The sequence below is a fragment of the Camponotus vicinus genome, unplaced genomic scaffold (assembly GCF_025532165.1).
Source record: "Camponotus vicinus isolate PSW18456_S1 unplaced genomic scaffold, iyCamVici1.0 SCAF_10, whole genome shotgun sequence".
Lineage (NCBI taxonomy): Eukaryota > Metazoa > Arthropoda > Insecta > Hymenoptera > Formicidae > Camponotus > Camponotus vicinus.
The window spans coordinates 9,762,073-9,784,852 of NW_028141946.1; the positions used below are offsets into that span (position 1 = coordinate 9,762,073).

At 31.0% G+C, this 22,780-nt stretch overlaps 5 protein-coding genes across 24 annotated transcripts; 3 read left to right on the top strand and 2 right to left on the bottom strand.

Moving 5' to 3' along the window:
• Positions 1–261: 261 nt before the first annotated feature.
• On the bottom strand, positions 262–6,828 carry LOC145959985 (DNA replication licensing factor Mcm5). Its single transcript, XM_083079212.1, has 8 exons — positions 6,479–6,828; positions 6,040–6,295; positions 5,712–5,884; positions 5,284–5,618; positions 4,851–5,197; positions 4,338–4,771; positions 3,967–4,238; positions 262–2,823 (listed from the first exon to the last, which is right to left on the bottom strand). Exons 1-8 carry the CDS (start codon positions 6,628–6,630, stop codon positions 2,594–2,596), a joined length of 2,199 nt encoding a protein of 732 aa, XP_082935338.1. The 5' UTR covers positions 6,631–6,828; the 3' UTR covers positions 262–2,593.
• LOC145959987 (aldo-keto reductase family 1 member A1) lies at positions 304–6,979 on the top strand. Of its 9 annotated transcripts, none has more exons than XR_014435244.1 (12): positions 476–744; positions 820–909; positions 1,003–1,167; positions 1,295–1,498; positions 1,578–1,694; positions 1,775–2,169; positions 2,432–2,657; positions 2,731–2,807; positions 3,962–4,122; positions 5,311–5,621; positions 5,728–5,907; positions 6,055–6,979. XR_014435244.1 is itself a non-coding variant. In XM_083079215.1 (8 exons), the coding sequence occupies exons 3-8, from the start codon at positions 847–849 to the stop codon at positions 2,475–2,477; spliced, it is 990 nt and encodes a 329-aa protein (XP_082935341.1). In that variant the 5' UTR covers positions 305–475; positions 677–744; positions 820–846; the 3' UTR covers positions 2,478–2,943. The 9 variants fall into 9 exon arrangements, 3 of the variants coding, with proteins under 3 accessions (XP_082935342.1, XP_082935341.1, XP_082935340.1); XR_014435245.1 differs by having other exon boundaries at positions 4,003–4,122; XR_014435241.1 differs by having other exon boundaries at positions 2,432–2,807.
• A 1,473-nt stretch (positions 6,980–8,452) lies between these two features.
• Positions 8,453–14,722, top strand: Wdr37 (WD repeat domain 37). 4 transcript variants are annotated; one of them, XM_083079220.1, is made up of 6 exons: positions 8,453–8,599; positions 9,374–9,757; positions 9,830–9,955; positions 11,775–12,537; positions 12,608–12,854; positions 14,295–14,722. In XM_083079220.1, exons 2-6 carry the CDS (start codon positions 9,487–9,489, stop codon positions 14,415–14,417), a joined length of 1,530 nt encoding a protein of 509 aa, XP_082935346.1. In that variant the 5' UTR covers positions 8,453–8,599; positions 9,374–9,486; the 3' UTR covers positions 14,418–14,722. The 4 variants fall into 4 exon arrangements, with proteins under 4 accessions (XP_082935346.1, XP_082935348.1, XP_082935350.1 ...); XM_083079222.1 differs by having other exon boundaries at positions 8,509–8,635; XM_083079224.1 differs by lacking the exon at positions 8,453–8,599 and adding an exon at positions 8,868–8,886.
• On the bottom strand, positions 14,131–22,688 carry Arv1 (ACAT-related protein required for viability 1). Of its 8 annotated transcripts, none has more exons than XM_083079238.1 (5): positions 15,900–16,168; positions 15,346–15,448; positions 14,750–15,266; positions 14,529–14,600; positions 14,131–14,400 (listed from the first exon to the last, which is right to left on the bottom strand). In XM_083079238.1, coding segments are annotated over exons 2-5 (675 nt in total). In that variant the 5' UTR covers positions 15,430–15,448; positions 15,900–16,168; the 3' UTR covers positions 14,131–14,398. The 8 variants fall into 8 exon arrangements, with proteins under 8 accessions (XP_082935364.1, XP_082935359.1, XP_082935363.1 ...); XM_083079233.1 differs by having other exon boundaries at positions 14,470–14,600; positions 15,900–16,165; XM_083079237.1 differs by lacking the exon at positions 15,900–16,168 and adding an exon at positions 22,604–22,688 and having other exon boundaries at positions 14,131–14,600.
• Positions 20,052–22,352, top strand: LOC145959994 (1,5-anhydro-D-fructose reductase). Of its 2 annotated transcripts, none has more exons than XM_083079228.1 (5): positions 20,052–20,189; positions 20,522–20,748; positions 20,887–21,054; positions 21,261–21,614; positions 21,702–22,352. In XM_083079228.1, exons 2-5 carry the CDS (start codon positions 20,677–20,679, stop codon positions 22,074–22,076), a joined length of 969 nt encoding a protein of 322 aa, XP_082935354.1. In that variant the 5' UTR covers positions 20,052–20,189; positions 20,522–20,676; the 3' UTR covers positions 22,077–22,352. The 2 variants fall into 2 exon arrangements, with proteins under 2 accessions (XP_082935354.1, XP_082935355.1); XM_083079229.1 differs by having other exon boundaries at positions 20,109–20,189; positions 20,569–20,748.
• Positions 22,689–22,780: the final 92 nt, after the last annotated feature.

A 22,780-nucleotide genomic window follows, 5' to 3' on the forward strand; every position in this document is an offset into this window, starting at 1 on the left:
TTTCAATTCAAAGGTCAAAGAAGACAGCTGTTTATCGCAACAACACGATATATTATTTTTATTTCAGCGCTATTATACGATGAAAATATAAGAAATACGAGATATTGGAGTATAATTTTTTTTTTTTATTCTTTATGTATATGAAGAATGATTGAAGATAAATATGATTATATACTTCACATGTGTTATGAACCTACGAACATATATTTACAAATTATATATTTTACAGATATATTTTATCGTCATATTTTCAATATTCAATTTGATGACGTCGTTTGTTTTAGTTCATTGTTTTAAATATCAGTCTTGGGAAAATAAATTTTGAAAATTGAACGAGATATTGGACGAGACGTATTCATATATCAGTTTGAATTATTTAATTGCAATTATACAATCTATAATACAGGAGATAGCATTTCTAAAATTATATTATTTTAGGCATATTAATAGCATTTCTAAAATTATATTATTTTAGGTATATTATTCTCTCATATTTATCGCATCTTTTTTTACTCAATGAATGACGTGAGCACGTTGCTTATTTAAATCCACTATTACCCGTATCCATTACCCTCTTTTAATCAATACAACTTTGTGATACTATATATAACAACGATGCGCGTGGATCTTAGAGACATGCGTGTGTTTCTGCTAGAGAATACTATTCTAATTTTAGAAAACGGCCTATCCAAGAGTAACACATTTCTTTCTGACATCTAAACTTAATCAAGGAAGATCAGCACGGTATCGCAGAGTTATCTCTAAATAACAATATGTTACTTTAATACATTTAATACCAATCTATGTATTATTCTATAGAATATCGAGAAGAGAATCTTAACAAGTATGCGTTCTATACGATTACTATCCGGTTACGATATGCCGACAGTGGGATTGGGGACATGGCAGGTATAATATCAGAGTGTGAAGAAATAATGATGCCTCATTAATTATATATTTTTTATATTATTATTAAATTAATTATTATGTATTTTTTTCCAGGCTAAACCGGAAGAAATCGAGACAGCTGTGAGCACCGCTCTGGAATGTGGCTACAGGCATATCGATACAGCAACAAATTATAATAATGAAGAGGCAATTGGCCAAGCTTTAAAAAAATGGTTTGAAAAAGGTGGTACTAGGAAGGAACTTTTTATCACGACGAAGGTAACGTATCGCGGCGAGAATTCAATACAATCGCGATTTTACAACTAAATATTACAACGCTGGTCGTATTTTGCTTTAAGCGCAATCGGTTTAACTTTGAAAGTTGCCTTCTATCTAATGCTTTCAGTTGCCCCATTTTGGCAATCGACCATCCGACGTAGAAAAATTCATCAAGATGTCATTGGAGAAACTCGGATTGGATTACTTAGATATGTATCTTATTCATTTGCCATTTGCATTTAAGTTTGACGAAAAGACGGGTGGTGCAGCAACTCATGAAGATGGAAGTTATGTACTAGACTTTGATACAGATCCTGTTTCAGTATGGAAGGTGGGTGTATCTAAGATGAATTATCTAAGATATTATTACATTATAAAGAAATCTCTGAAAGATCGAGATTATATTGCAGGAAATGGAAAAGCAAGTTAAATCGGGTCGAACTAGATCCATAGGTTTGAGCAATTTTAATGAAGAGCAAATTTCGACTATTTGGGAAAACGCACAGATTAAACCAAGTAATCTACAGGTAAGTCATAAATTTTACATCTATATAAAATTTCTATTGAATAATCTATTAAATGAATTTAAAAAAATACGGTTTGTTAGGTGGAGTTACACGCGTATATGCAGCAAAAATCGATTCGAGATTTATGCAAAAAATATAATATTGTTATAACGGGTTACAGTCCATTGGGCTCTCCAGCTGCAAAGACGCACTTTGAAACAAAATATAAATATACTTTAGAAAAATCACCCGACTTATTAAACCATCCGGTTGTAAAAGATATCGCCGCGAGACATAAAAAGACAACAGCGCAAGTCTTATTACGTTATTTACTGCAACTGGACATTGTAATTATTCCCAAGAGCTCGTCTCCCGAAAGAATCAAGTCGAATATAGATTTATTTGATTTTGCCTTAACAGAGGATGATATGAAAGCCTTGAGTACTTTAGATAAAGATACTAATGGAAGAATTTTTAACTTCTTATTTTTTAAAGGGTAAGTTAGAATATGGATATTATTTTAACTTATTTATCAAATGTATTTAAAAAGAGAATCCAAATATTCTATAATACATATAAAAATCATATTTATATAGTACTTAGATGCACATTGGTGTAATGGTAATATAATATATTAACCATATAAAACTTTCAGTTTTTTAAAAAATTTGTGATTTGAAAAAAAAAATATAAATGATCATTTTTAATTTTGCATAACTATATATAAATGTATATAACAATTATATTATTTGTTTCAGAATTCAAGATCATCCACATTATCCATTTAAAAACGAACTTCCGTAATTGTAAATTAATATACGAATTATTAGTTTTTTAATAAAATAGTTGAAAAAGAATTATATAACATTCGCAACAAAAGCACAACATTATACGTATATAAATTAGAGACGTTTTTTTTTTCAATGCAATCTGTACAACATTTTACGTTGCAAACGATGTTGCAGTTCACCGCGGCGTATCATTGTATGTATGACTTTGTAAATAGCCCGTTCTGGAAATGATTGTTTAAGAAAATCTTTCACTATATTTTGTTCAGATACTTGATGTCCAATAGGAAATCTGCTTTTCAGTTGCTTTTCGATGCGCGACAATATTTCATGATCCTCTTCTGAGGTAAATCCTTCTGCTCCTACATGTGTAATATAAATAACATTTATATAAGCAGAGTATTTATATTGTATTTTCTTTGAGCTATATGTATCACGTCAAATAAGTTATTACATATTTGAAATATATAAACTATAAATTATTCAAATATCTATATTTTTATTATACAGGGTGTAACAAAAAGATCGGGACACCGGATTGTCTCGAAAAATATGAATTGTACAAAAAAATGTTTCAGATAAAAGTTGTAGGGCCTGAAATGATCTATTTACTGATCTTATCAGTTTGCCCTTAGAAAATCGTTTGAAGGTCACATGAAGGTCACCTTTAATTTTTTAAACGAAATCCCCTATTTTTTTTTTGCTTATTCTTATAGCTTATCTCGAGAGCTTTCCAAAACACTATAATAAAGTATTTTTTCGAGTACTTTTCGAGTTATGAGACTCGAAATAATTTCTTAATTTCATATAAAAAACATAGTTGTTCTTAAGAAAAAATATATGGTTGTTCATTGCATATTACATATTTTTTCTTCGAAACAATTATGTGTTTTCTTTACACCAATTGATTCCTCTCATTATTTTGTACATAAAAATATTAAGGTAAGATAATAGAAAAATTAATATTTTACTAGATATTTTATGGTTTATGTAAAATTAAGAAATTATTTCAAGCCTCATAACTCGGAAAGTACTTAATGAGAAATAACTTAATTAGTGTTTTAGAAGAATTATAGTGTTTTGGAAAGCTCTCGAGATAAACTGCAAGAATATGTAATAAAAAATAGAGGGTTCCATTTAAAAAATTTAAGATGACCTTGTTCTGACCTTGGCTATCCAAGATCAAACTTAAGATCAATAGATAATTTCGAGCCCTACAACTTTTATCTGAAACATTTTTTTGTACAACTCATATTTTTCGAGATAATTCGGATTGTTCCTTTTTGTTACACCCTGTATAACTCTAAATATATAACTCAAGAGAAAAAAGAAAGTAAAGCAATACTTTTTATTTAAATCTGAATATGTTAACATAATAGGTGCTTTCCATTTACATCAAAACTCAGATAAATCTCACTTCTGTCTTTCTTCAACATTCATGTTAAAGACCTATGGAAAGCACCTATTATTACGTTTTCTTTTGATTTTGTCAATTTGTAGCATACCTGCTAATGATCCAGACATTGCTGCTTCTAATGTAGACACTTGGAAGAGCCTTAAAGCTTCGTTTACGTGAAGTTCAGTAGCAAAGAGTTGCATCTGCATTTTGGCTAGGGCTTCGGAAATTCGGATAATAGCCTCAAGCTGCCGGACTGTTATAGGTATAGACAATCTTTTCTCAGAATCTTTCTCATGTTCTCTTGTACCAGCTCGCATCATTACATAACGATTTTTCAATTTTTCTGCTGCCTCTGCGCTGAGTCTTGGACCACAACGCCTATTGAAAAAAAAAATAATAATAATAATAGGGATACATGTATTACACTATGTATGAAATTTACGCTTGTATGATTAAAAAATGATAAGGTAAACTTACATTCTGCAATAATTAATGTATTTTTTAAGAATGTGTACAGGTATCTCTCCCTCTACTGATTGTTCTGTGATCTGACCAGCGTTGCAATGAATATTCATAACGTGTTTGGCCAGAGTTATGTCCTTGTTCTGTTCGTGTTCATCTTTAACAATGAATATCGTATCGAAACGTGACAATATCGTTGGCATGAAATCTATGTTCTCTTCTCCTTTTATATCGTCCCAACGGCCAAAGACTGAATTTGCTGCCGCTAATACAGAACAACGCGTATTCAGAGTCGTCGTTATCCCCGCTTTTGCTATAGAGATCGTTTGTTGCTCCATAGCCTCGTGTATCGCCACTCTATCGTCCTCCTTCATTTTATCGAACTCGTCTATGCAAACAACTCCACCATCTGCGAGCACCATTGCACCACCTTCCATGACAAAATTTCTCTGAAAGCAATGATATTTCCCACTATATTAGAATGTGATTTGTCGTATTAGAAAGTTATTTCTTAACAAGAATGCTTACAGTTACTGGATCCCTCGATACGGATGCGGTCAAACCAGCCGCTGAGCTACCCTTTCCCGATGTATAAACAGCTATAGGGGCGACTTTTTCTACAAATTTCAATAACTGCGATTTGGCAGTACCTGGATCACCTAACATCAAGACATTGATATCACCTCTCCTACATAAGCCATCTGGCATCAGTTTCCTGGATCCACCAAATAATAAACATGCGATAGCTTTTTTGATATCTATTGCACCAAAAATACTAGGAGCTATGCTCTTTGCAATTCTCTCATATAGATTAGGATCTGCTGCTAAACGGGTGAAAAGATCTTCTTCTTCAGATGATACAGGTGGCTGAGTTCCTGTGTTAAGAAAGACGACATTTCTATATTTTTTATGAAAATGTCTTGTTTTTTAGATTTATAGTATTATGCCGGTATTATATTACCAATATTTGTATTTTCTCCATCTACAGAGATACCAAGAACTCGAATATATGGGGCTCGAACGCCTACTAATGTCTTTTCTCTGCCTGCACTTTTGCCGCCTGTTTTAGACACCTTTTTAATGGAATATATCCCAAGAATCAAAACTCGATTACCAGGCACAACTCTATCGCATAAATACCGATCGCAATATAATTGCAAATGCCTAGGCATTTCACCCTGTGGTATATGATCAGGTAATTCTTGAAGCTTTAATACTTGAAAGTCCACACAACGGCATTTATCTGGCATTATAAAGAAAGGATCTAAAGGACATCTTGGTCGACCTGCTTGTTCCCTAGTAAGAAATAGATAAAAATTTATAATATAAAAATGTGTAACAAACAAATAGTAAAATACTTTGTGAGAAAGAGAAAAGAATGCTGCTTACGTAGAACACTTTCTAGGTAATGCATATCCTTCCAAACCTGGCTTGATAGAAATGTTGACTTGAGTAACTTTACAAGAGCGACATTGTATTGCAATTTTTGTTGCCTTTGCTCTGATACCAGATGCAGAAACAATTATACCAGGAACCTTAACAAGTTTGGAAACAATATCTGGCTGCAATAGTAAAGTGTAGCTGTGTAATTATATTTAACCAAATGCTTTATATTTTAAACTGCTAAATATATTCGTATATGTAATTTGACTTTTTGTTTAAATTTATAGCAGAAAATTTATATTTTCTGTGAATTGAATTTCATATATAATATTACCTTCATTCCTCTCAGGGAGCTTGGATGAGCATCCGAGCACAGCAACACCTGAATATCTTCCACTTTCTCTTCACCTTCAGGCCGAGGTGTTGTAAGTTCATCCGCAACATCTTTTGCAGCCTCCTCTAGAATCGACAAATACTCTGTTGGAAGCTTTTGAATTTTCTCTGCGAGGGACTCGTCAAAAGCTGCCAGATCTTCCAAATTAATCTCTAGCCAGTATTGACCAAGATTGTAATTACGTTTTAGAGTATCCCTGATCACAACAAATCAAATGCATTAAGACCAAAAAAATCATGGAAAGATCAGAAAAATGCAAATCAAATGCATTAGACCAAAAGAATCAATCAGACAAGATATAAAAAGACAAATACAAGATATAAAAAGAATGAACTAAAAATTAAATAATTAATTTAATAATCTGAAATATTTCACCCACCGATATTTATAGTTGAAGTTACCCTCGTGAAACTGTCGAATGAATTCCTTAAACTTCTTCTTTGAGTGTTGGAGATTTACGCGATTTTCATTAGCCTCGTCTATCGCAAAATTATCCGAGAAGAACACTCCTGGATCGTCAAAGCCTTCCATGTCACGTGCGAATATTTATAAATTTATATTTATATTTTAAATTGAAAGCTCAAACGAAATTGCAAAATCAACAAGTATGTCGTGTCGCGAAAACCTGTTTCGGCGGGAAACTTTCAAGGTACCTTTAAGGCCGACACACACGACCGATTGGGGCGATATTTCATGAACACGATTGTCATATGAGGGTGCAGTCCCACGTAGAAGAAAAAGCGGAACGGAAAAGAAGTATAGTGGGGGTAACCAATCAGAACGTTTCTCCAAAAGACATATCTGTTCTGATTTTAAATAACCGGGTTCCCCATGTACCGGAAAAAGCGGAAATAAGTAAGAGTAAAAAATTATTTTTTATGAATTATAGTTAACAAGAATAATCAATTTTGTAAAAAAATATCTTTTTATAATAAATGGAAAATTCCAATGGAATATAATTTACGAAAAAACAAAGCTAATTCAGAATTATTGTAAATTTTAGGTTAGAATTTTTTCTGTTTTTGCGTAAAATATATTCCATGGGGAACCCAGTCATATAAAAGCGGAATGGAATAAAGAACTTTATAATAATATAAATTTAACAAGAGAAATATATTATTTTAGTGTAATTTTGTTATGTTTTTATATTTTGTGAAAATATAAAATTAAACTAAACTATTTATATGAAACAATGATAAAATTACATTTTATATTGTAACAAATATTTTATTCAGAATAATATATTTTCACCTAATTTAATGTTAAGTGTAATAAATTGTTACAAAATTTAATATATATATCTGAAAATAAAACACATACACACATATATTTTATATTATAATAAAAAAATTTACCGATGACATTATTATTTTATATAAAAATAAATTTATAAATTTTATTTATGAATAAGAAAGACTAGATATGCTAGGTATGTACATACATACGAGAACGCTAGGTATGATGTCTTTTGGAGAAAACGTTCTGATTGGTTACCCCCACTACACTTCTTTTCCGTTCCGCTTTTCTTCTACGTGGGACTGCACCCTAACGTTTTCGAATGGTCGGGTTTGACCGACCCGGGGTAGTTTACTAGACGTCATTAACCAATCATAGCCATTCTTCTGAAGAATGTAACCATACATTCTGATCGAAAAGTGAGAAAAATATTAATGGCGTTTTCGAGCGGTCGGGTTTGACCCGACCACTCGAAAACGCCATAAGAGATAATGGGTGGATTCTATGATTTATAAAGTATTCATGTTTTGTGGTACAAAAATATTTTAATTAATGTTTCGTTGTTTATTTTCCTTTATATTCATATTTTATTTCTTTATATGAAATTAAATAAAGATTAAATATAAGGAATTTTTTATTATGTCATTTCTTATTATTATATATTATTCCGATATTTTAATCAAATAATCATAATGTTTAGTTTCTCTAAAACGTTTATTTTTTATTTATGTTGCTAAAATATAAAGTTTAAGATTTGTCTGAATCAAATATGAGCGGGAATTGCTCAGATCTAGAGGACCAATCAAAACTGGATATCACATGGCATGATTCTTATTAGAGGGTCTCTATTATGGGCTGCGTTCGGAAATATCACCCGAGTGCCCCCGGGTATCATTGGCTGCGTTCAGCAGGAAAAGCTGCTTTGCAACTGTTGTAAAATTCGTGAATCTGATTGGTGTATGCTCTTAGATTCAGTCAAAATTAAGAGCATACACCAATCAGGCTCACGAATTTTACAACAGTTGCAAAGCAGCTTTTTCTGCTGAACGCAGCCATTTTATCCTTGTTGTTCACCGAATGTTAAACAAGGATAAAATGATACCCGGGGGCACTCGGGTGATGTTTCCGAACGCAGCCATGGGAGCAGAGTGGGAGCTTCAATGCAATCTAAATTTGGCGTAATATCCCATCTATATATGTGCTTCTCGCTCTGTGCGTATAAAACGAACATGATATTCGATTTCGATGAGGAAAAGAAAAAAAAGTATGTAACAATGTACGCGAAAAATATACGCGATAGGTAAAAAAGATTTTTTTTCCCTCGATGGTGATACGCGCGAAGTAAAGGGGTCAATTCTGATCGTCAATTTTGTCGAGTAAAATTAAACTTGCAAATATATAATATACCCAGTGTATTAGAAATATACATTTCTTATCTTCTTCCTAAAGCCCAGTGTAATTTGTAGTGATATGTATTCAGCGGCTGACAGCAGCTTAAAAAAATGTGATGCGAGAGAGAAAGATCAATGCCAAAGAGATTGGATGTATAAGGTTGCGATCAAAGTGACGCTGAGGATGCTTTGAAGCGTTTGATTGACCAATCAGGTTAAAGAAATCTTTACTCCTTTTACCCTGATTGGTCAATCAAACGCTTCAAAGCATCTTCAACGTCCCCTTGACCGCAGCCTAAGATATGGTATGCGAGAACATGTGTATCTTTTTAAATCTGACGTCAATTGCGAGAACTGTCAAATCGGCGCGTCCGTATTTGTCACGTGTGTGTACGCGCACACATACGTATCTGTGCACAATATCGACTTTCCATTCGAGACGTATTATTTTTAAACGTACTGCCACACTTTTCTTACACAGCTGTCTGTGTTTTTTCTGTTTGTAGTCTGACTCGATATTTGCATTTGCGATAAAACGCAAGACGAACGCAAATACATTAATTTAATGGAACAATCCGACACGAGAATGTCACTTCACACATTCGACGATAATATTTTTAATCAATTGATATATTCTGTGTTGATAGGTCGTGCGTACACGGTAAACGATTATACGAGCATTCTTAAGATGATTGTCGCAAGGAGTTAAATTAGAGGAACATGCTCGTTTGTTCGTGCCATTTTTGTTAAGTGATAAGTCATGCCTGGAGAACCATCAGCGACAACTGGAAATAAATCCAGTGGTAAAGCAAAGAGGATCTCCATACCTCGTGTGCAAAGCAGTACCGACACAGAGTTACAATCGCAACAAAGTGGTTCGACTCCTTTACAACCCACTGCATTGCACTATGTTAGCTTTCGTTCAGAGTTAGAGGACAGTCCTATCCCGCCAACTTTGCGATGCCGTTTATATGATCTCTTTCAACAAATTGAAAAGGAATTTGAAATGTTGTATACTGAAAATCTTGGATGTAAATATATTTCTATTATATGTTACAATTATCCAACTCATTAAATATTAACATTATTGTATTTCATTACAGTACAGGAAAAGATTGACATTCTAAATGATAAGCTCGAAAGAGAATGTTATGGATCAGGTGAACGCAGTTTACCTCCTGGAGATCTTACAGATTATCCGGAAACGAAAAACCTTTCCAAACAGAAATGTAAGACTTTACTGCAGTATTATATTAATATTACATATTAGTATATAAATATATGTGTTTAATAAATCACATATAAAAAAAAATAGATTTTAAAAAGAAGATAATATTCATTAAGTTAAGTTATTTAGTTATTAAGTTAAGTCAAAAATTACTTCCATTTTTTTCTGACAAAAAATTTTTTAATATATTTTTTTTATAATTCGTAATGTTTTATAGTTTTACATGATATTTTTCATCTATTCTCCTGTACATTTACTTTAGATTTTACAAAAAAAAGATTTGTGTATAAAAATATAATAATTCAAAGGACCCTGCTCTAATTTAATGGAAAATATCTTTCCATTGAGTTGGTTGAATTTTTAATATGTTTTAGTTTAAGACATTCTGATCAAAAGTTTCAATGGATACAACTCTCAAAAATGGACAGTTTCAGCACTATTGATCTTAGAATGTTATCTTTGTACGTATGCTATTAATGATAAGGGAGAGGTTTCTTTACATTTACAAAGTATATTAAATATTTATATATGTGTAATATATATAGATTCTTAACACACACACTCCCACATATCCCCCAATATCTAAAAAATCATTATTAACTTCAGATGCAGTCCAAAGATACCATCTGTTATAAAAACTGAATGTAAGGATCCCAGAAGGATTACAAGAATCTAGAAGGATTACTGTAAATATAGGGGGATAAGAAATTTTTTTATATAAGAAAAAGAGTTTGGAGTCACTAAATATGGAAATAAGGAACCACGGGATTTTTATCTCTGCTCATAATCAACTTGTAAAAATAATCATCCATAAGTAGTAAAAACATTCAACATTTTATACGTACACACATTTTATATACTTCTTTACATATTCTTGAACACACAAACATGTATGTGTTTACATGTCATACTGTGCATTTCATATTTTATATATTTACACATCTATATACAGGGTGTTTCATAAGTGGTGGGCAAAATTTCAGGAATGGATTCCTCATGCTTAGAGAAGAAAAAAAAGTTAATCAACATAGGTCCAGAAATGATTAGTTTTTGAGTTATTAAGATTTTTGTAATACAAAATTTTGTCTCATTTCTCGTCTTAGAAGTCCTTTTACAGGCATCAACAATGTTTTTCGCTCACCAGATTTAAACCCATTGGACTTCTTTCTGTGGGGTTATGCAAAGTCTGTAGTGTATTCATCCGCAGTGGATAACGTAGAAACTCTTCGCAACCGAATTGTGGCAGCTTTTCAGACGATACGCGCTACGCCAGGAATTTGGGAGCGTATTCGGGGCTCAATGAGACGACGAGCTGAGGCTTGTATTGTGACAGGAGGTGGACATATTGAACATTTCCTCTAATTGTCCAAAATCTTAATAACTCAAAAACTAATCATTTCCGGACCTATGTTGATTAACTTTTTTTTCTTCTCTAAGCATAAGGAATCCATTCCTGAAATTTTGCCCACCACTTATGAAACACCCTGTATAGATATATTTTATATATGTGTGTATATATGAGGGGTATGTGGAAGTGTTAAAGGGTATGTGTTAAGAATCTACATATATTACACACATATGTAAAATTATTACACATTTAATATACTTTGTAACTGTAAAGAAACCTTTCCTGTATTATTAGTGCGAAGATAAAGTTCCAAGGTCAATAGCATCGAAACTGATCATTTTCGAGAGTTGTGCCCATTGAAACTTTTGATCAGAATATCTTAAACTAAAACATTAAAAATTCAACCAATTCGACGGAAAGCCATTTTCCATTAAATTAGTGCGGATTCTTTAAATTCAAATTTTTTTTTTAGCAATGGGTGCAAACTCGGCGCAAAAGATTAAAACTTCACACAAATTAAAAGCACAGACTAGTAAAATAGTATCAAGCTTTAAAACTCCATCTATGACTTGCACCATGCAAAGAGAATACGTGGGTCACCGAGACGGTGTATGGGAGATATCTGTGAGCAGATCGGGACAACCTATCATAGCGACTGCTTCTGCTGATCACACCGCACGTATATGGGCGATAGACAGTAGTCGATGTTTATTACAATATATCGGTCATAGTGGATCCGTGAATTCAGTACGATTCCATCCAAATCGAGAATTAGCATTATCGGCGAGTGGCGACGGTTCCGCTCACGTGTGGCAGGCAGCTGTCGATTGGGACATGCCGAAAAGAGTACCATCGTTAGAAGAACTTCCAGTAGCCAGTTCCGAACGATCTACTACAAATAATCTAATTAGTACTAACGACGAGCAAGAGGATCCCCCGACTTTGAGAACGCCAATACGAGAACTGCTGGGCCATTCGAGCGTTGTAATGGCTGCAGATTGGCTCTGTGGCGCCGAACAATTGGTTACAGCTTCTTGGGATAGAACGGCGAATTTATATGACACGGAAACCGGAGAAATTATACACACGTTGTGTGGACACGATCAGGAATTGACTCATGTGTCGACTCATCATATGCAAAAATTATGCGTTACGTCCAGTAGGGATAACACATTCCGATTGTGGGATTTTAGAGAACCAATACATTCGGTTTCAGTATTTCAAGGTCATACAGAGTATGTGTTATCGATATTAATACCTAATATAATAAACAAATATGATTAATGCTTGAAACGTCTATTATAGGACAGTAACATCTGCAGTCTTCACAAGGGAAGATAAAATTGTATCTGGTTCAGATGACAGAAGTGTAAAAGTTTGGGAATTACGTAATATACGCAGTCCCTTAGCAACAATACGCGGGGATAGTGCTGCTAACAGACTGTCAGTTTCCAGTACCGGGATAGTTGCAATACCGCACGATAATAGACAGATACGTTTATTTGATTTAAGTGGTCAACGTTTAGCAAGATTACCTAGGACTAGTAGACAGGTAATAAACAGGGTGTCTCAAAATTCGCGGACACAGAATGTACAGCGTGGTTGTTCATTCCAAAAGAAGCAACTTTTTCCTCTGATAAAATTGCATCTGAACATTACTTTTTAAATGATAGCGATTTAAGCTTACGAATAAGCGTTCTAGATCATGCATAAACTAGAAACGGCGCCCGCACGGCGTGGCATTTGAGCGTGTACATTATTTTACTATTTTACTATTTTAGAAAATGTTTTAAATGTTTACAAGAACTCTGCATATCTAAATATTGCATTTTCAATACAACTTAATAAGAGAACATTTTTTTATTTGATATCATCAAAGCAACGACTGAAAATAAAACAAGTAGATTAGATAATATATGAATAAATTTGATCTAAAATTATTGTTCTAACATTCTAAAAATTTTTTGACCCTGAAATTAAATATTTTAAAGCATAATCGAAACGCAAGCATTCTATTTTACATATATTAGAGATTTAGAAGACGATTCATTGAGCAAATATACCAAAAATGGTTCAATGTGCACAAGAAAATCTTATCTACAAAGCGAATATGTGTCTACAAATGAAAGGTCTACATTTTGAGCATATGCTTCAAAACATTTAATCCCTTTTCAAAGTCAAAAAATTTTTAGAATATTGACACAATAATCTTGGAAAAATTTTTCACATGTAACTTATTCACATCTAATCTATTTACTTTTAATCGTTGATGATATTAAATAGGAAATGTTCTCCTATTGAATAAGTTGAAAGTAGCGATATTTAAATATCATGCATTTCTTGTAAAACCTTTTTTTTTGCAAAATAGTAAAATAGCGTATACATTCAAACGTCAAGCATACCATGTGCGCGCCATTTCTGATTCATGCGTAATCTAAAGCGCTCTAATCTAAATTTGTTAGCTTAAAGTTGCTCTCATTTAAAAAGTAATGTAGTAAGTAATTCAGACGCAATTTTGTCAGAGAAAAAAATTGTTTCTTTTGGCACGAACAATCACGCTGTGCATTCCATGTCCGGTGTTCTGAGACACTCTATATATGTATATAAGTTTGTATTATGTATATTTTTACATTTATGTCAAAATTTAGCTTTCTAATCAGTTAGTAAAATTAATAATTTTACGTTTCGTTGAAATATATCAATACCAACTAAAAGTTTAAAATTGCTGAAATTGTGTGTGTGTGTGTGTGTGTGAGAGAGAGAAAGAGAGAGAAATCATGCAGTTATAAGGGGTCTTAGACTTTTATACAAGTATTATTATGTTAAAATACAATAGAAGATTTTTTTTTAATATGTTTGGCTATTTTTTCGAGAATATATTTACATATCACATAATTATTACATGTAAAAATATTACATAGCACAATTAAATTCCTTTGTTCTCAATAAACTATAAATATATCTCATTAAAAAGAAATAACTTTGTTTACAGGGTCATCGTAGAATGGTGTGTTCCATTGCTTGGTTGGAAGATAATAATGTGTGTAATTTATTTTCTTGTGGTTTTGATAGATTAATATTAGGTTGGAGTGTTCTTCCTGTCAAAGATGCTTAAATATCAAAACTGTATGGTTTTATATATATATATATATATGCAAAGCAAATACTTTATGTCATGTTAATGTGATATTCGGAATATTTAGGTGCAATTTAGAAATGGAAGTACATATGTAACTATACAGCAAAATTCCAGCAATTAATCCAATCAAAGAGCCTCCCTTTCCACTCTTGCAGACAACTGCAATAAATAAGCAAAATATATGTTATATGTATTATATCTATAAACCATTTATCAAAGAGATAAATTATAAATAGAATGTGCGATTTTAAAATTGCAATAAAAACTGGATGTTTCTCTTATGTAAATTTCTTTAAAAGAATTCTTACCAGAGTATGTAGTGAAGAGACATAAAACAGTGTAACCTTGGATAAGAAGGTAATAATGACCCGAAGCTATATGCCTCCATACTATTCCCAAAAATCCCAGTAATTTACCACAACCTCCAACTATTAGAGCACGACTTAAATCTCTTATACTATATTTGTATGGTTTTTTACCAATGATAAACCATTTTAATTCGGTTATTAGAATAACTGCACAAATAAATGCTGCAAAGGCAAATGCTGTATGTAGCAGCACACTGTAAAAATTACAATCTTGTGACGCATCGTTATAGACCAATTCTGTTTCCGACGCATTTAATTCTGTCTTGCTTATCTCGCAGGCAAACCAAATTCTGAGTGATTCGGCTAGCCATAATATTATAATCAATTTCCAATACGATTTAAAATTACTGTTATACAAGAGATGTCTGTAAGCAGGCTTTTCTATCAGAATAAGATCTACAAAGACTATAACAGGATCGTATTCAATGTATTTGTCAGCTAACAAGCCACACTTTTCCTAAAATAGTTGTTATAATGCAAAATTGATAATGTTGATATGTCAATGTTAACATATAAATTTGTAATACTTCACTTACACATTTTAAAATTTTAAGAACGCTAGGACAGTATCGCCTAAAAAGCTCTTTGCATTCAGCTCCACAATTTATACAAATGTACATTTAGACTTTTGAATATTATCTGAAATAAATAACATTAACTCTTTATGATATAAAAAAGATTTACATTAGGATATTTTATATTACTCATTATATTCTTAAAAGTATTTAAATGCATTTTTAATCAATCTAAGATAACTAAATTGAATTACGTAAAACGAGATTAGTAATTATCATCAATTTGTAATTACATGACTCATATATTTGTGTGCTTTGTAAACACAAATTAATGATAATTTGCATTATACACTAGAAACTTATGTTTTTCAATAAATATTTACTGCATCTCGATATACATATCAATAATCAGATAGAATCAAAGATTGAAATATTATCTCAAATCAAATCTCTGATAAATAATAACTGTGAATCAACTTTTGATGTGATAGAAGATATTATATATTGCACAATAAAATTATCGCATAGGTAACTTCACGTCAAAATTTCGCATAAATTCAAATAAACATAGCCACCAAAAATTGTATCTGAATAATTTTTTTTTCTTTCTCGAAAATGAAGCCTCTACTTAAAAAAAAAAACTTGTTAAATTTTTAATTTATTCTTCCTCCTTCGACCATCTTTTCAAAAGTAAGGACGTGTTTTGTATTCAAGAAATTGCATATTTTGACACACCCATTGACATCTGAATAGATAGACGGAGCCTTTTGAGAGGGGTAACTGATAAATGCAGTAAGGGGGGAGTGCATGAACTTCGGTTAATTCCGTCAACATTCGACTATATTCGACACAATTTGACATTACATAATGGGTGCATCCAGAACATGGATCTAAAGCCTACGGCACACGGTACAATTTTTCGTACTGGATTTGATAAGATTTAGTAAAATATTAGAAATGCTGCATTCTGATTGGTGCATTTTTAGTATTTTACTAAATCTTATCAAATCCAGTACGAAAAATCGTACCGTGTGCCGTCGGTTTAAGAAGATATGGATGGAGCCGGGGCGGTGTGAAATTTGCGGTAAGGGGGATGTATAGCTCTGTCTCTTTCCAAAAGCAACCTTCGGGTGTTTCCGTCGCATATCCGATAATTCCCGAAAGGTTATATATCCCATATTAGCTAACTTTCGAATAAAAATACATGTATTTGCAATTAACAATTACATTTTCTTTTTCGAAACAATTATGTGTTTTCTTTACACCAATCGATTCCTCTCATTATTTTGTACATAAAAGAATTAAAGTAAGATAATCGAAAAATGAATATTTTACTAGATATTTTATGGTTTATGTAAAATTAAGAAATTATTTCAAGCCTTATAACTCGAAAAGTACTTGATGAAAAAATACTTTATTATAGTGTTTTGGAAAGCTCTCGACATAAGCTATAAGAATATGCAATAAAAATAGATGGTTCCATTTAAGAAATTAAAGGTGTCCTTGACCTCACCTTAACGATGCCATCCAAGGTCAAACCAATGACACCATCTTATGTTCCCCTCAAAACCATACAATTTTTGTCGAAAACGTTTTTCTCTAAAATGCTTAGTTTTTGAAAGAAAAGGGGTGTACGGGTGGTCTAGGACACCCTGTATATATATATATATATATATATATATATATATATATATATATATATATTATTTTTAAATTAAATGAAATACTATATTAAATATATGAAATATTATATATTAAATAAAAATTATACATAATATTATACATAAATGAAATAATATTACATGCATATATACATATGTACAAATAATTATTTTAATATAATATTAAAGAAAATTTTATACATTTCCAAAGAATATGACAGATATAACAGAGAACAGTTATATAATTATATATAAGTGCGCATTTTGTATACTTAAGTATGCAAAATGCGCACTTATATATAATTATATGTAACAGTTATTGCACTTATATATAAATGTATATAATGTCTTGTACTCTATCATTTATAATTATACATATTTTTGCACAATTATATATAGTTTTGTACAATTATATTCAATTTTGCATGAATATACATGAAAAATTTTTTACCGGGTATATATATATACACGTGATTACAAAGGATACTGTACTGCATCTAGTTAAATGTAAGACAATAAAAATGCGATGTAACACTTAGTAAATAATTTGTAACAAGCACGCAACAATAAAAAACAAAAAAACCTATATTTGTTACTTTCATTATAAAAATATACCTTTATATAATAATATACAAATATATATATATTCATATCCATTTATACATAAGCATATTTGTTTTTATATGGACAAAATTGATATATAAGTTTGTATAACTAGATATAATCAGTTTTGTCTAATTATATATGAAAAATTTTTTACCGGGATCATATCTATCTTTTTATATTTATTTTATATGTCTATTTTTTTCTATAACTATTCTCTGTTATATCTGTCATATTCTTTAGAAATGTACAAAATTTTCTTTAATATTATATTAAAATAATTATTTGTACATGTGTATATATGCATGTAATATTATTTCATTTATGTATAATATTATGTATAATTTTTATTTAATATATAATATTTCATATATTTAATATAGTACCCATACAGCACAGATAGATCCTGAGTATGTACTCAGTATATCGCAAACGTAGATTGTGTATATCCCACTAATATTCGATATACATACTATGATATTTTGAGAATGTACGGAGGATGTTCCTATGTCTGCCTTAGAAACCTACTCAGTATATACTCAGGATATTTCTTGGTATATTATGAGTATATTTTTAGAATATTTTAAGCATATTTTTACATTAATAAATTATATATGAATATAAAAGACAGTTGAACTATATGTAGAATAAAAAATAGATTCTTCGTGATGTAAAAAATAAATAAAAATGTGAAATTATTTACTTTATAAACAAAACTTCAGACAAAAATGTCATTTCTAATAGATGAATATAAAACGTTTGAAAAACACCTATTAGTGTGTATTAAATGATTCTCCTTGAAATATTGATCTCGATAATCTATGTACAATTATGTAAGTACACTCGGTAATAGATGAAATACCTTAATAAATGCAGTAAATGGATTACTTCTCATTTTAATTTTAAATAATCTGTTTAATATTCTGAATTCCAACAAGGAATCCAGATTATTAGACAAATTACTTTAAATTAAGTCAGTTTATTATAAATTAAACTGACTAAAAAGAAAAAAGAAGAAACTTTGGAATTCATGTTAGTACCAGTCCTTTATGTCCATTTCACCAAAAATTAAGTACGAGTTTGGTGGCGCGCGTAGCGGCAAAATGAAGAAACACATGCAATATTATAGAGTATCCTGAAAATATATGAGAAAGAATATACTAATATTATACGAGATATTCAAAGTATATTCTGAGAATATATGAAAAATAATATACAACAAGAGATGTTATGGGATTATTCTCAGGATATTACATCTGTAACGTATATTTACAGTATGAGTATAGAATATTCGAATGATATCATGTGCTGTGTGGGTATTTCATTTAATTTAAAAGTAATATATATATATATATATATTCTAAGAAAATATTTTTTACATTTCCTTTTGTCGGAAGAGACCACCGCCTTCTCGCGATTTCCATAGAGCAACAACATGTACGATGTTTATTTACAAAGTGATAAAATGTTACACATGCTATTAGAATATTATATTATTCATTAGAAAATATTATTAATGTATGTTTTATTCTTCATATTTCTTTATATTTTACATCTATCTTTTTATATTTATTTCTTAAGGGAAAAACGTATGTTTGCCAAGAGTGGATTTTTATGAGCTCACACGTACGCTTACGCTCATATCTCCGTTACCCTCTCCACTACGCGTTGCATGTTGCTTGCGGAGACAATCTTGCATCCCTGGTACTCCGTCCGGTTTCTCTACGGAACTTGATCCTGATCTCGAAGGATCTCGAATGATTTGCGAGTGACGTAACATCCGTTAAGTCAGCGCCATCGGAGAGCGCTGCGCTCTCGGGATCGCACGCATTGGGCCTGTTCTTTTTAGCTGCACTGCTGCACTAGTGCAATAAGTTAGAAAGAGACAAACATACTTTCTTTCACTCTAACTAATTGCACTAGTGCAGCTAAAAAGAACAGACCCATTGGGCCTAAAGAAGGATAAAAAAAAGTTTATATTTTTCGATAGTTATCATGATATTTGTAAGAAAAATAGATTCCACCCCGTAGAGTTCATTCTTGAGAAAGAAAAAGAAATTATTCACATACAATTTCTAGCGTAGCTATGCTCATTTATAATTTATGAGAAATTTTGACATGAAGTTACTTGTTATGCAATAATTTTGTTGAGTAGTATACAATATTGTAAGATCATAAGGGACGATAAATATAAACATAATTCTAGAAATTTCTGTAGCCTCGATGTTATGAAGTACCCTGGCAAAAATGAGACGTTTGTTTGGCGTTTACATGAACGTTTGTGGAAGTTCGTCGAGAGTTTAAAAACGATTAGTAAAGAGTTTGTTGAACAAAAATTGCAACACTGCAGCGTTTGATAAGCATTCAAAACCCAACAGCGTTATGTAAGTGCTCTTACAATGTTTGAAAAGCATATAAACTCTCAGAAAACCCTCACTCAACGGTTGTTAACGCTTTATAAAGTTTCTTATTTTCGCCAGGGTAGGGATATGTATATATATTGAGGGACAGAGGACGCACGTCGACAGACGTAAGCGAGCGAAAGCGAAGTGAGAAGTGCGAACCAAGCGAGAAAATAGTCTAAAGTAGAGAAGCGATAGAGTACGATTTTGATATATATATCTCATTAAATAAACGCCTGTTAAATTAATCGTCATCCTTTAATTAAATTCGGAGCACCCTTACAATATCTTTTATCACATCAAAAGTTGATTCATAGTTATTATTTACATTTATTTACATTTGGTTTGAGATAATATTTTAATTTTCGATTTTATCTAATTATTGATATGTACATCGAGATTCAGCAAGTATTTCTTTAGAAACATAAGTTTCTAATATTTACATACACAGTTATGTATGCTTATGTAGTCTAGTATTTACATAGCACAGTTTACTTTGTATGAACTCTATTCATATATATTTTTCAATAGTAAACGTATGAAAAAAAGCTTATCTTACATGTGATAACTGTACAAAGATAAGGACAGAATACGGTGAAAGGAAAACAAGATGGTGGGATAAAAGGAATTCTAACAGCATTTAGAAATTTAGTCTTGCTTCGACGTTCGTTCAAGATACATTAAATATGGCATCAAATACGAGTGTACTTTTGCCAACAGGGCAAGTAATGCCCATTCTAGGATTTGGAACTTGGAATGTAAGCTTATAAAAAAATAATTTATATTATATATAATCCAAGTAAACTTATATGTATGATATATGTATGTACTTATATGTATTACTAACAAATATATGTTATATAATAACAAATAATCTATTCTCTTATGTAACAAAGGCAAGCGGGAAAGAGTTAGAAATAGCTCTTGATGCAGCTCTGGAAGCGGGATACAGACATATTGATACAGCAACAGTATACGAAAATGAACATATTATTGGCAATGTTTTACAAAAATGGTTTGATTCTGGCAAAATTAAGCGATCGGATTTGTTTATAGTAACAAAAGTATGTTCAATTGACAATGATATTTATGAGAACACAAGAATATTTTTAGAAATGTATAATCATATTTATAAATATATACATATGAGACAGATATATATTCATATATAATTACATACTTATAGATAATTATACAATTCTAAAAATATTCTATATTAAGTGTTATATTTAAAATATATTCCGTGTTATGCTTCAAATATATTATATAGGTACCTGGTAGTGGTAATAGAGCAAAAGATATAGAAAAGTGGATCAAAAAGTCACTCAAAAATTTAAAACTAAGCTATTTGGATTTGTATCTGGTGCATGTCCCGTTTGCATTTGAAGATGCTGGAGAAAATTTACATCCATTTAATGAAAATGGAGAAATAAGAATGGATGTAAATACAAATCACTTGGAAATATGGTCGGCGATGGAGAAACAAGTGCTGGAAAAGCGTACCAAAGCAATTGGATTGTCTAACTTCAATATCAACCAAATAAAAAAGATTTTGAATAATGCTGAATTACCTGTTTCAAATTTGCAGATTGAACTGCATGTGTATTTTCAGCAGAAGGAATTGGTATATAAATCTTAAATTCCTATTAAATATTTCTGTGAATATTTATAAATGTAAAATACATATGTTGTATGATGTATATTCCTGTAGGTCAAATTTTGTCAAGATAACGATATTAGCATAACTGCATACTCTCCCTTGGGTACACGTGGATTCGTCAAGAAAATAGGAAAGGAAGATACCATATCAAATTTGTTAGAAAATCCTATTGTGTTAAAAATTGCAGAAGAGTACAAGAAAACTCCTGCTCAAATACTATTGAAACATATTGTTCAAAAAGGTATAATAGTCATACCAAAAAGCACAACTCCTACAAGAATTAAAGAGAATACCCAGCTATTTGATTGGGAACTTCGAGTTGAAGATATCGACAAGTTAAACGCTCTTGATATGGGAGAATCTGGGCGTATATGTGATTTTTCCTTCTTTAAAGGTATTGAAAAACACCCAGAATATCCTTTTTAATATATTATGCTAAAATCTTATCTCTTATATCTTATTACATTGTATTTTTTTCATATATTATGGAAAATAATGATTTAAAGAGAATGTTATTACATATTTATATATATTATATATATTTGTTGACAAATAAATTTATATAAATATATAATAATAAATAATAAAAATGGTGTAATTAAATATGTATAACAAATAATGGTGTAATTAAATATGTATAACAAATGGTGTAATTAAATATGTATAACAAATTGTAACAGATTAAAGAGATTTCTGCAATTACACATAATTATATTTTTTCTGAAACAAATTATATTTATATATAAAATAATCGTGTATATGTATATGTGTGTGTGTGTGTGTGTGTGTGTATGTATATATATATATATCGATTGCATATATATAAAATATAAAATTAATTATAACCTATATAACTTTTCCGTGGAACACAAATAACAAAATTGTGTCAAATATTTAAGGCTATATTTACTCATATTTCAATATGATATAGGTTGCTTTCACACATTACCTACTTTCACTCCGTTTATTTTTGGTTTTGTTAGCTTTCGCATTTCTTCTTCATCGTTAGTAGGAAGCATATAAGCAAGAACACTTTGATCACAATTACACAATGGCTGCGTTCAGCGGGAAAAGCTGTTTTGCAACTGTTGTAAAATTCGTGAATCTAATTGGTGTATGCTCTTAGATTC

What these genes read in the sequence shown, in the direction of transcription:
- LOC145959987 (XM_083079216.1), top strand. Translation starts at nt 847, where the DNA reads ATGCGTTCTATACGATTACTATCCGGTTACGATATGCCGACAGTGGGA. An exon ending in TGGGATTGGGGACATGGCAG is followed by an intron (nt 910 to 1,002) that starts GTATAATATCAG and finishes ATTTTTTTCCAG; the next exon opens with GCTAAACCGGAAGAAATCGA. An exon ending in AACTTTTTATCACGACGAAG is followed by an intron (nt 1,168 to 1,294) that starts GTAACGTATCGC and finishes TAATGCTTTCAG; the next exon opens with TTGCCCCATTTTGGCAATCG.
- LOC145959985 (XM_083079212.1), bottom strand. Translation starts at nt 6,630, where the DNA reads ATGGAAGGCTTTGACGATCCAGGAGTGTTCTTCTCGGATAATTTTGCG. An exon ending in AACTTCAACTATAAATATCG is followed by an intron (nt 6,296 to 6,478) that starts GTGGGTGAAATA and finishes TGTTGTGATCAG; the next exon opens with GGATACTCTAAAACGTAATT. An exon ending in TTACCTAGAAAGTGTTCTAC is followed by an intron (nt 5,619 to 5,711) that starts GTAAGCAGCATT and finishes ATTTCTTACTAG; the next exon opens with GGAACAAGCAGGTCGACCAA.
- Wdr37 (XM_083079220.1), top strand. Translation starts at nt 9,487, where the DNA reads ATGCCTGGAGAACCATCAGCGACAACTGGAAATAAATCCAGTGGTAAA. An exon ending in AAACCTTTCCAAACAGAAAT is followed by an intron (nt 9,956 to 11,774) that starts GTAAGACTTTAC and finishes TTTTTTTTTTAG; the next exon opens with CAATGGGTGCAAACTCGGCG. An exon ending in GTATTTCAAGGTCATACAGA is followed by an intron (nt 12,538 to 12,607) that starts GTATGTGTTATC and finishes CGTCTATTATAG; the next exon opens with GACAGTAACATCTGCAGTCT.
- Arv1 (XM_083079237.1), bottom strand. Translation starts at nt 15,429, where the DNA reads ATGTACATTTGTATAAATTGTGGAGCTGAATGCAAAGAGCTTTTTAGG. An exon ending in TTCTTAAAATTTTAAAATGT is followed by an intron (nt 15,267 to 15,345) that starts GTAAGTGAAGTA and finishes CAACTATTTTAG; the next exon opens with GAAAAGTGTGGCTTGTTAGC. An exon ending in TCTCTTCACTACATACTCTG is followed by an intron (nt 14,601 to 14,749) that starts GTAAGAATTCTT and finishes TATTTATTGCAG; the next exon opens with TTGTCTGCAAGAGTGGAAAG.
- LOC145959994 (XM_083079228.1), top strand. Translation starts at nt 20,677, where the DNA reads ATGGCATCAAATACGAGTGTACTTTTGCCAACAGGGCAAGTAATGCCC. An exon ending in TAGGATTTGGAACTTGGAAT is followed by an intron (nt 20,749 to 20,886) that starts GTAAGCTTATAA and finishes TATGTAACAAAG; the next exon opens with GCAAGCGGGAAAGAGTTAGA. An exon ending in ATTTTCAGCAGAAGGAATTG is followed by an intron (nt 21,615 to 21,701) that starts GTATATAAATCT and finishes ATATTCCTGTAG; the next exon opens with GTCAAATTTTGTCAAGATAA.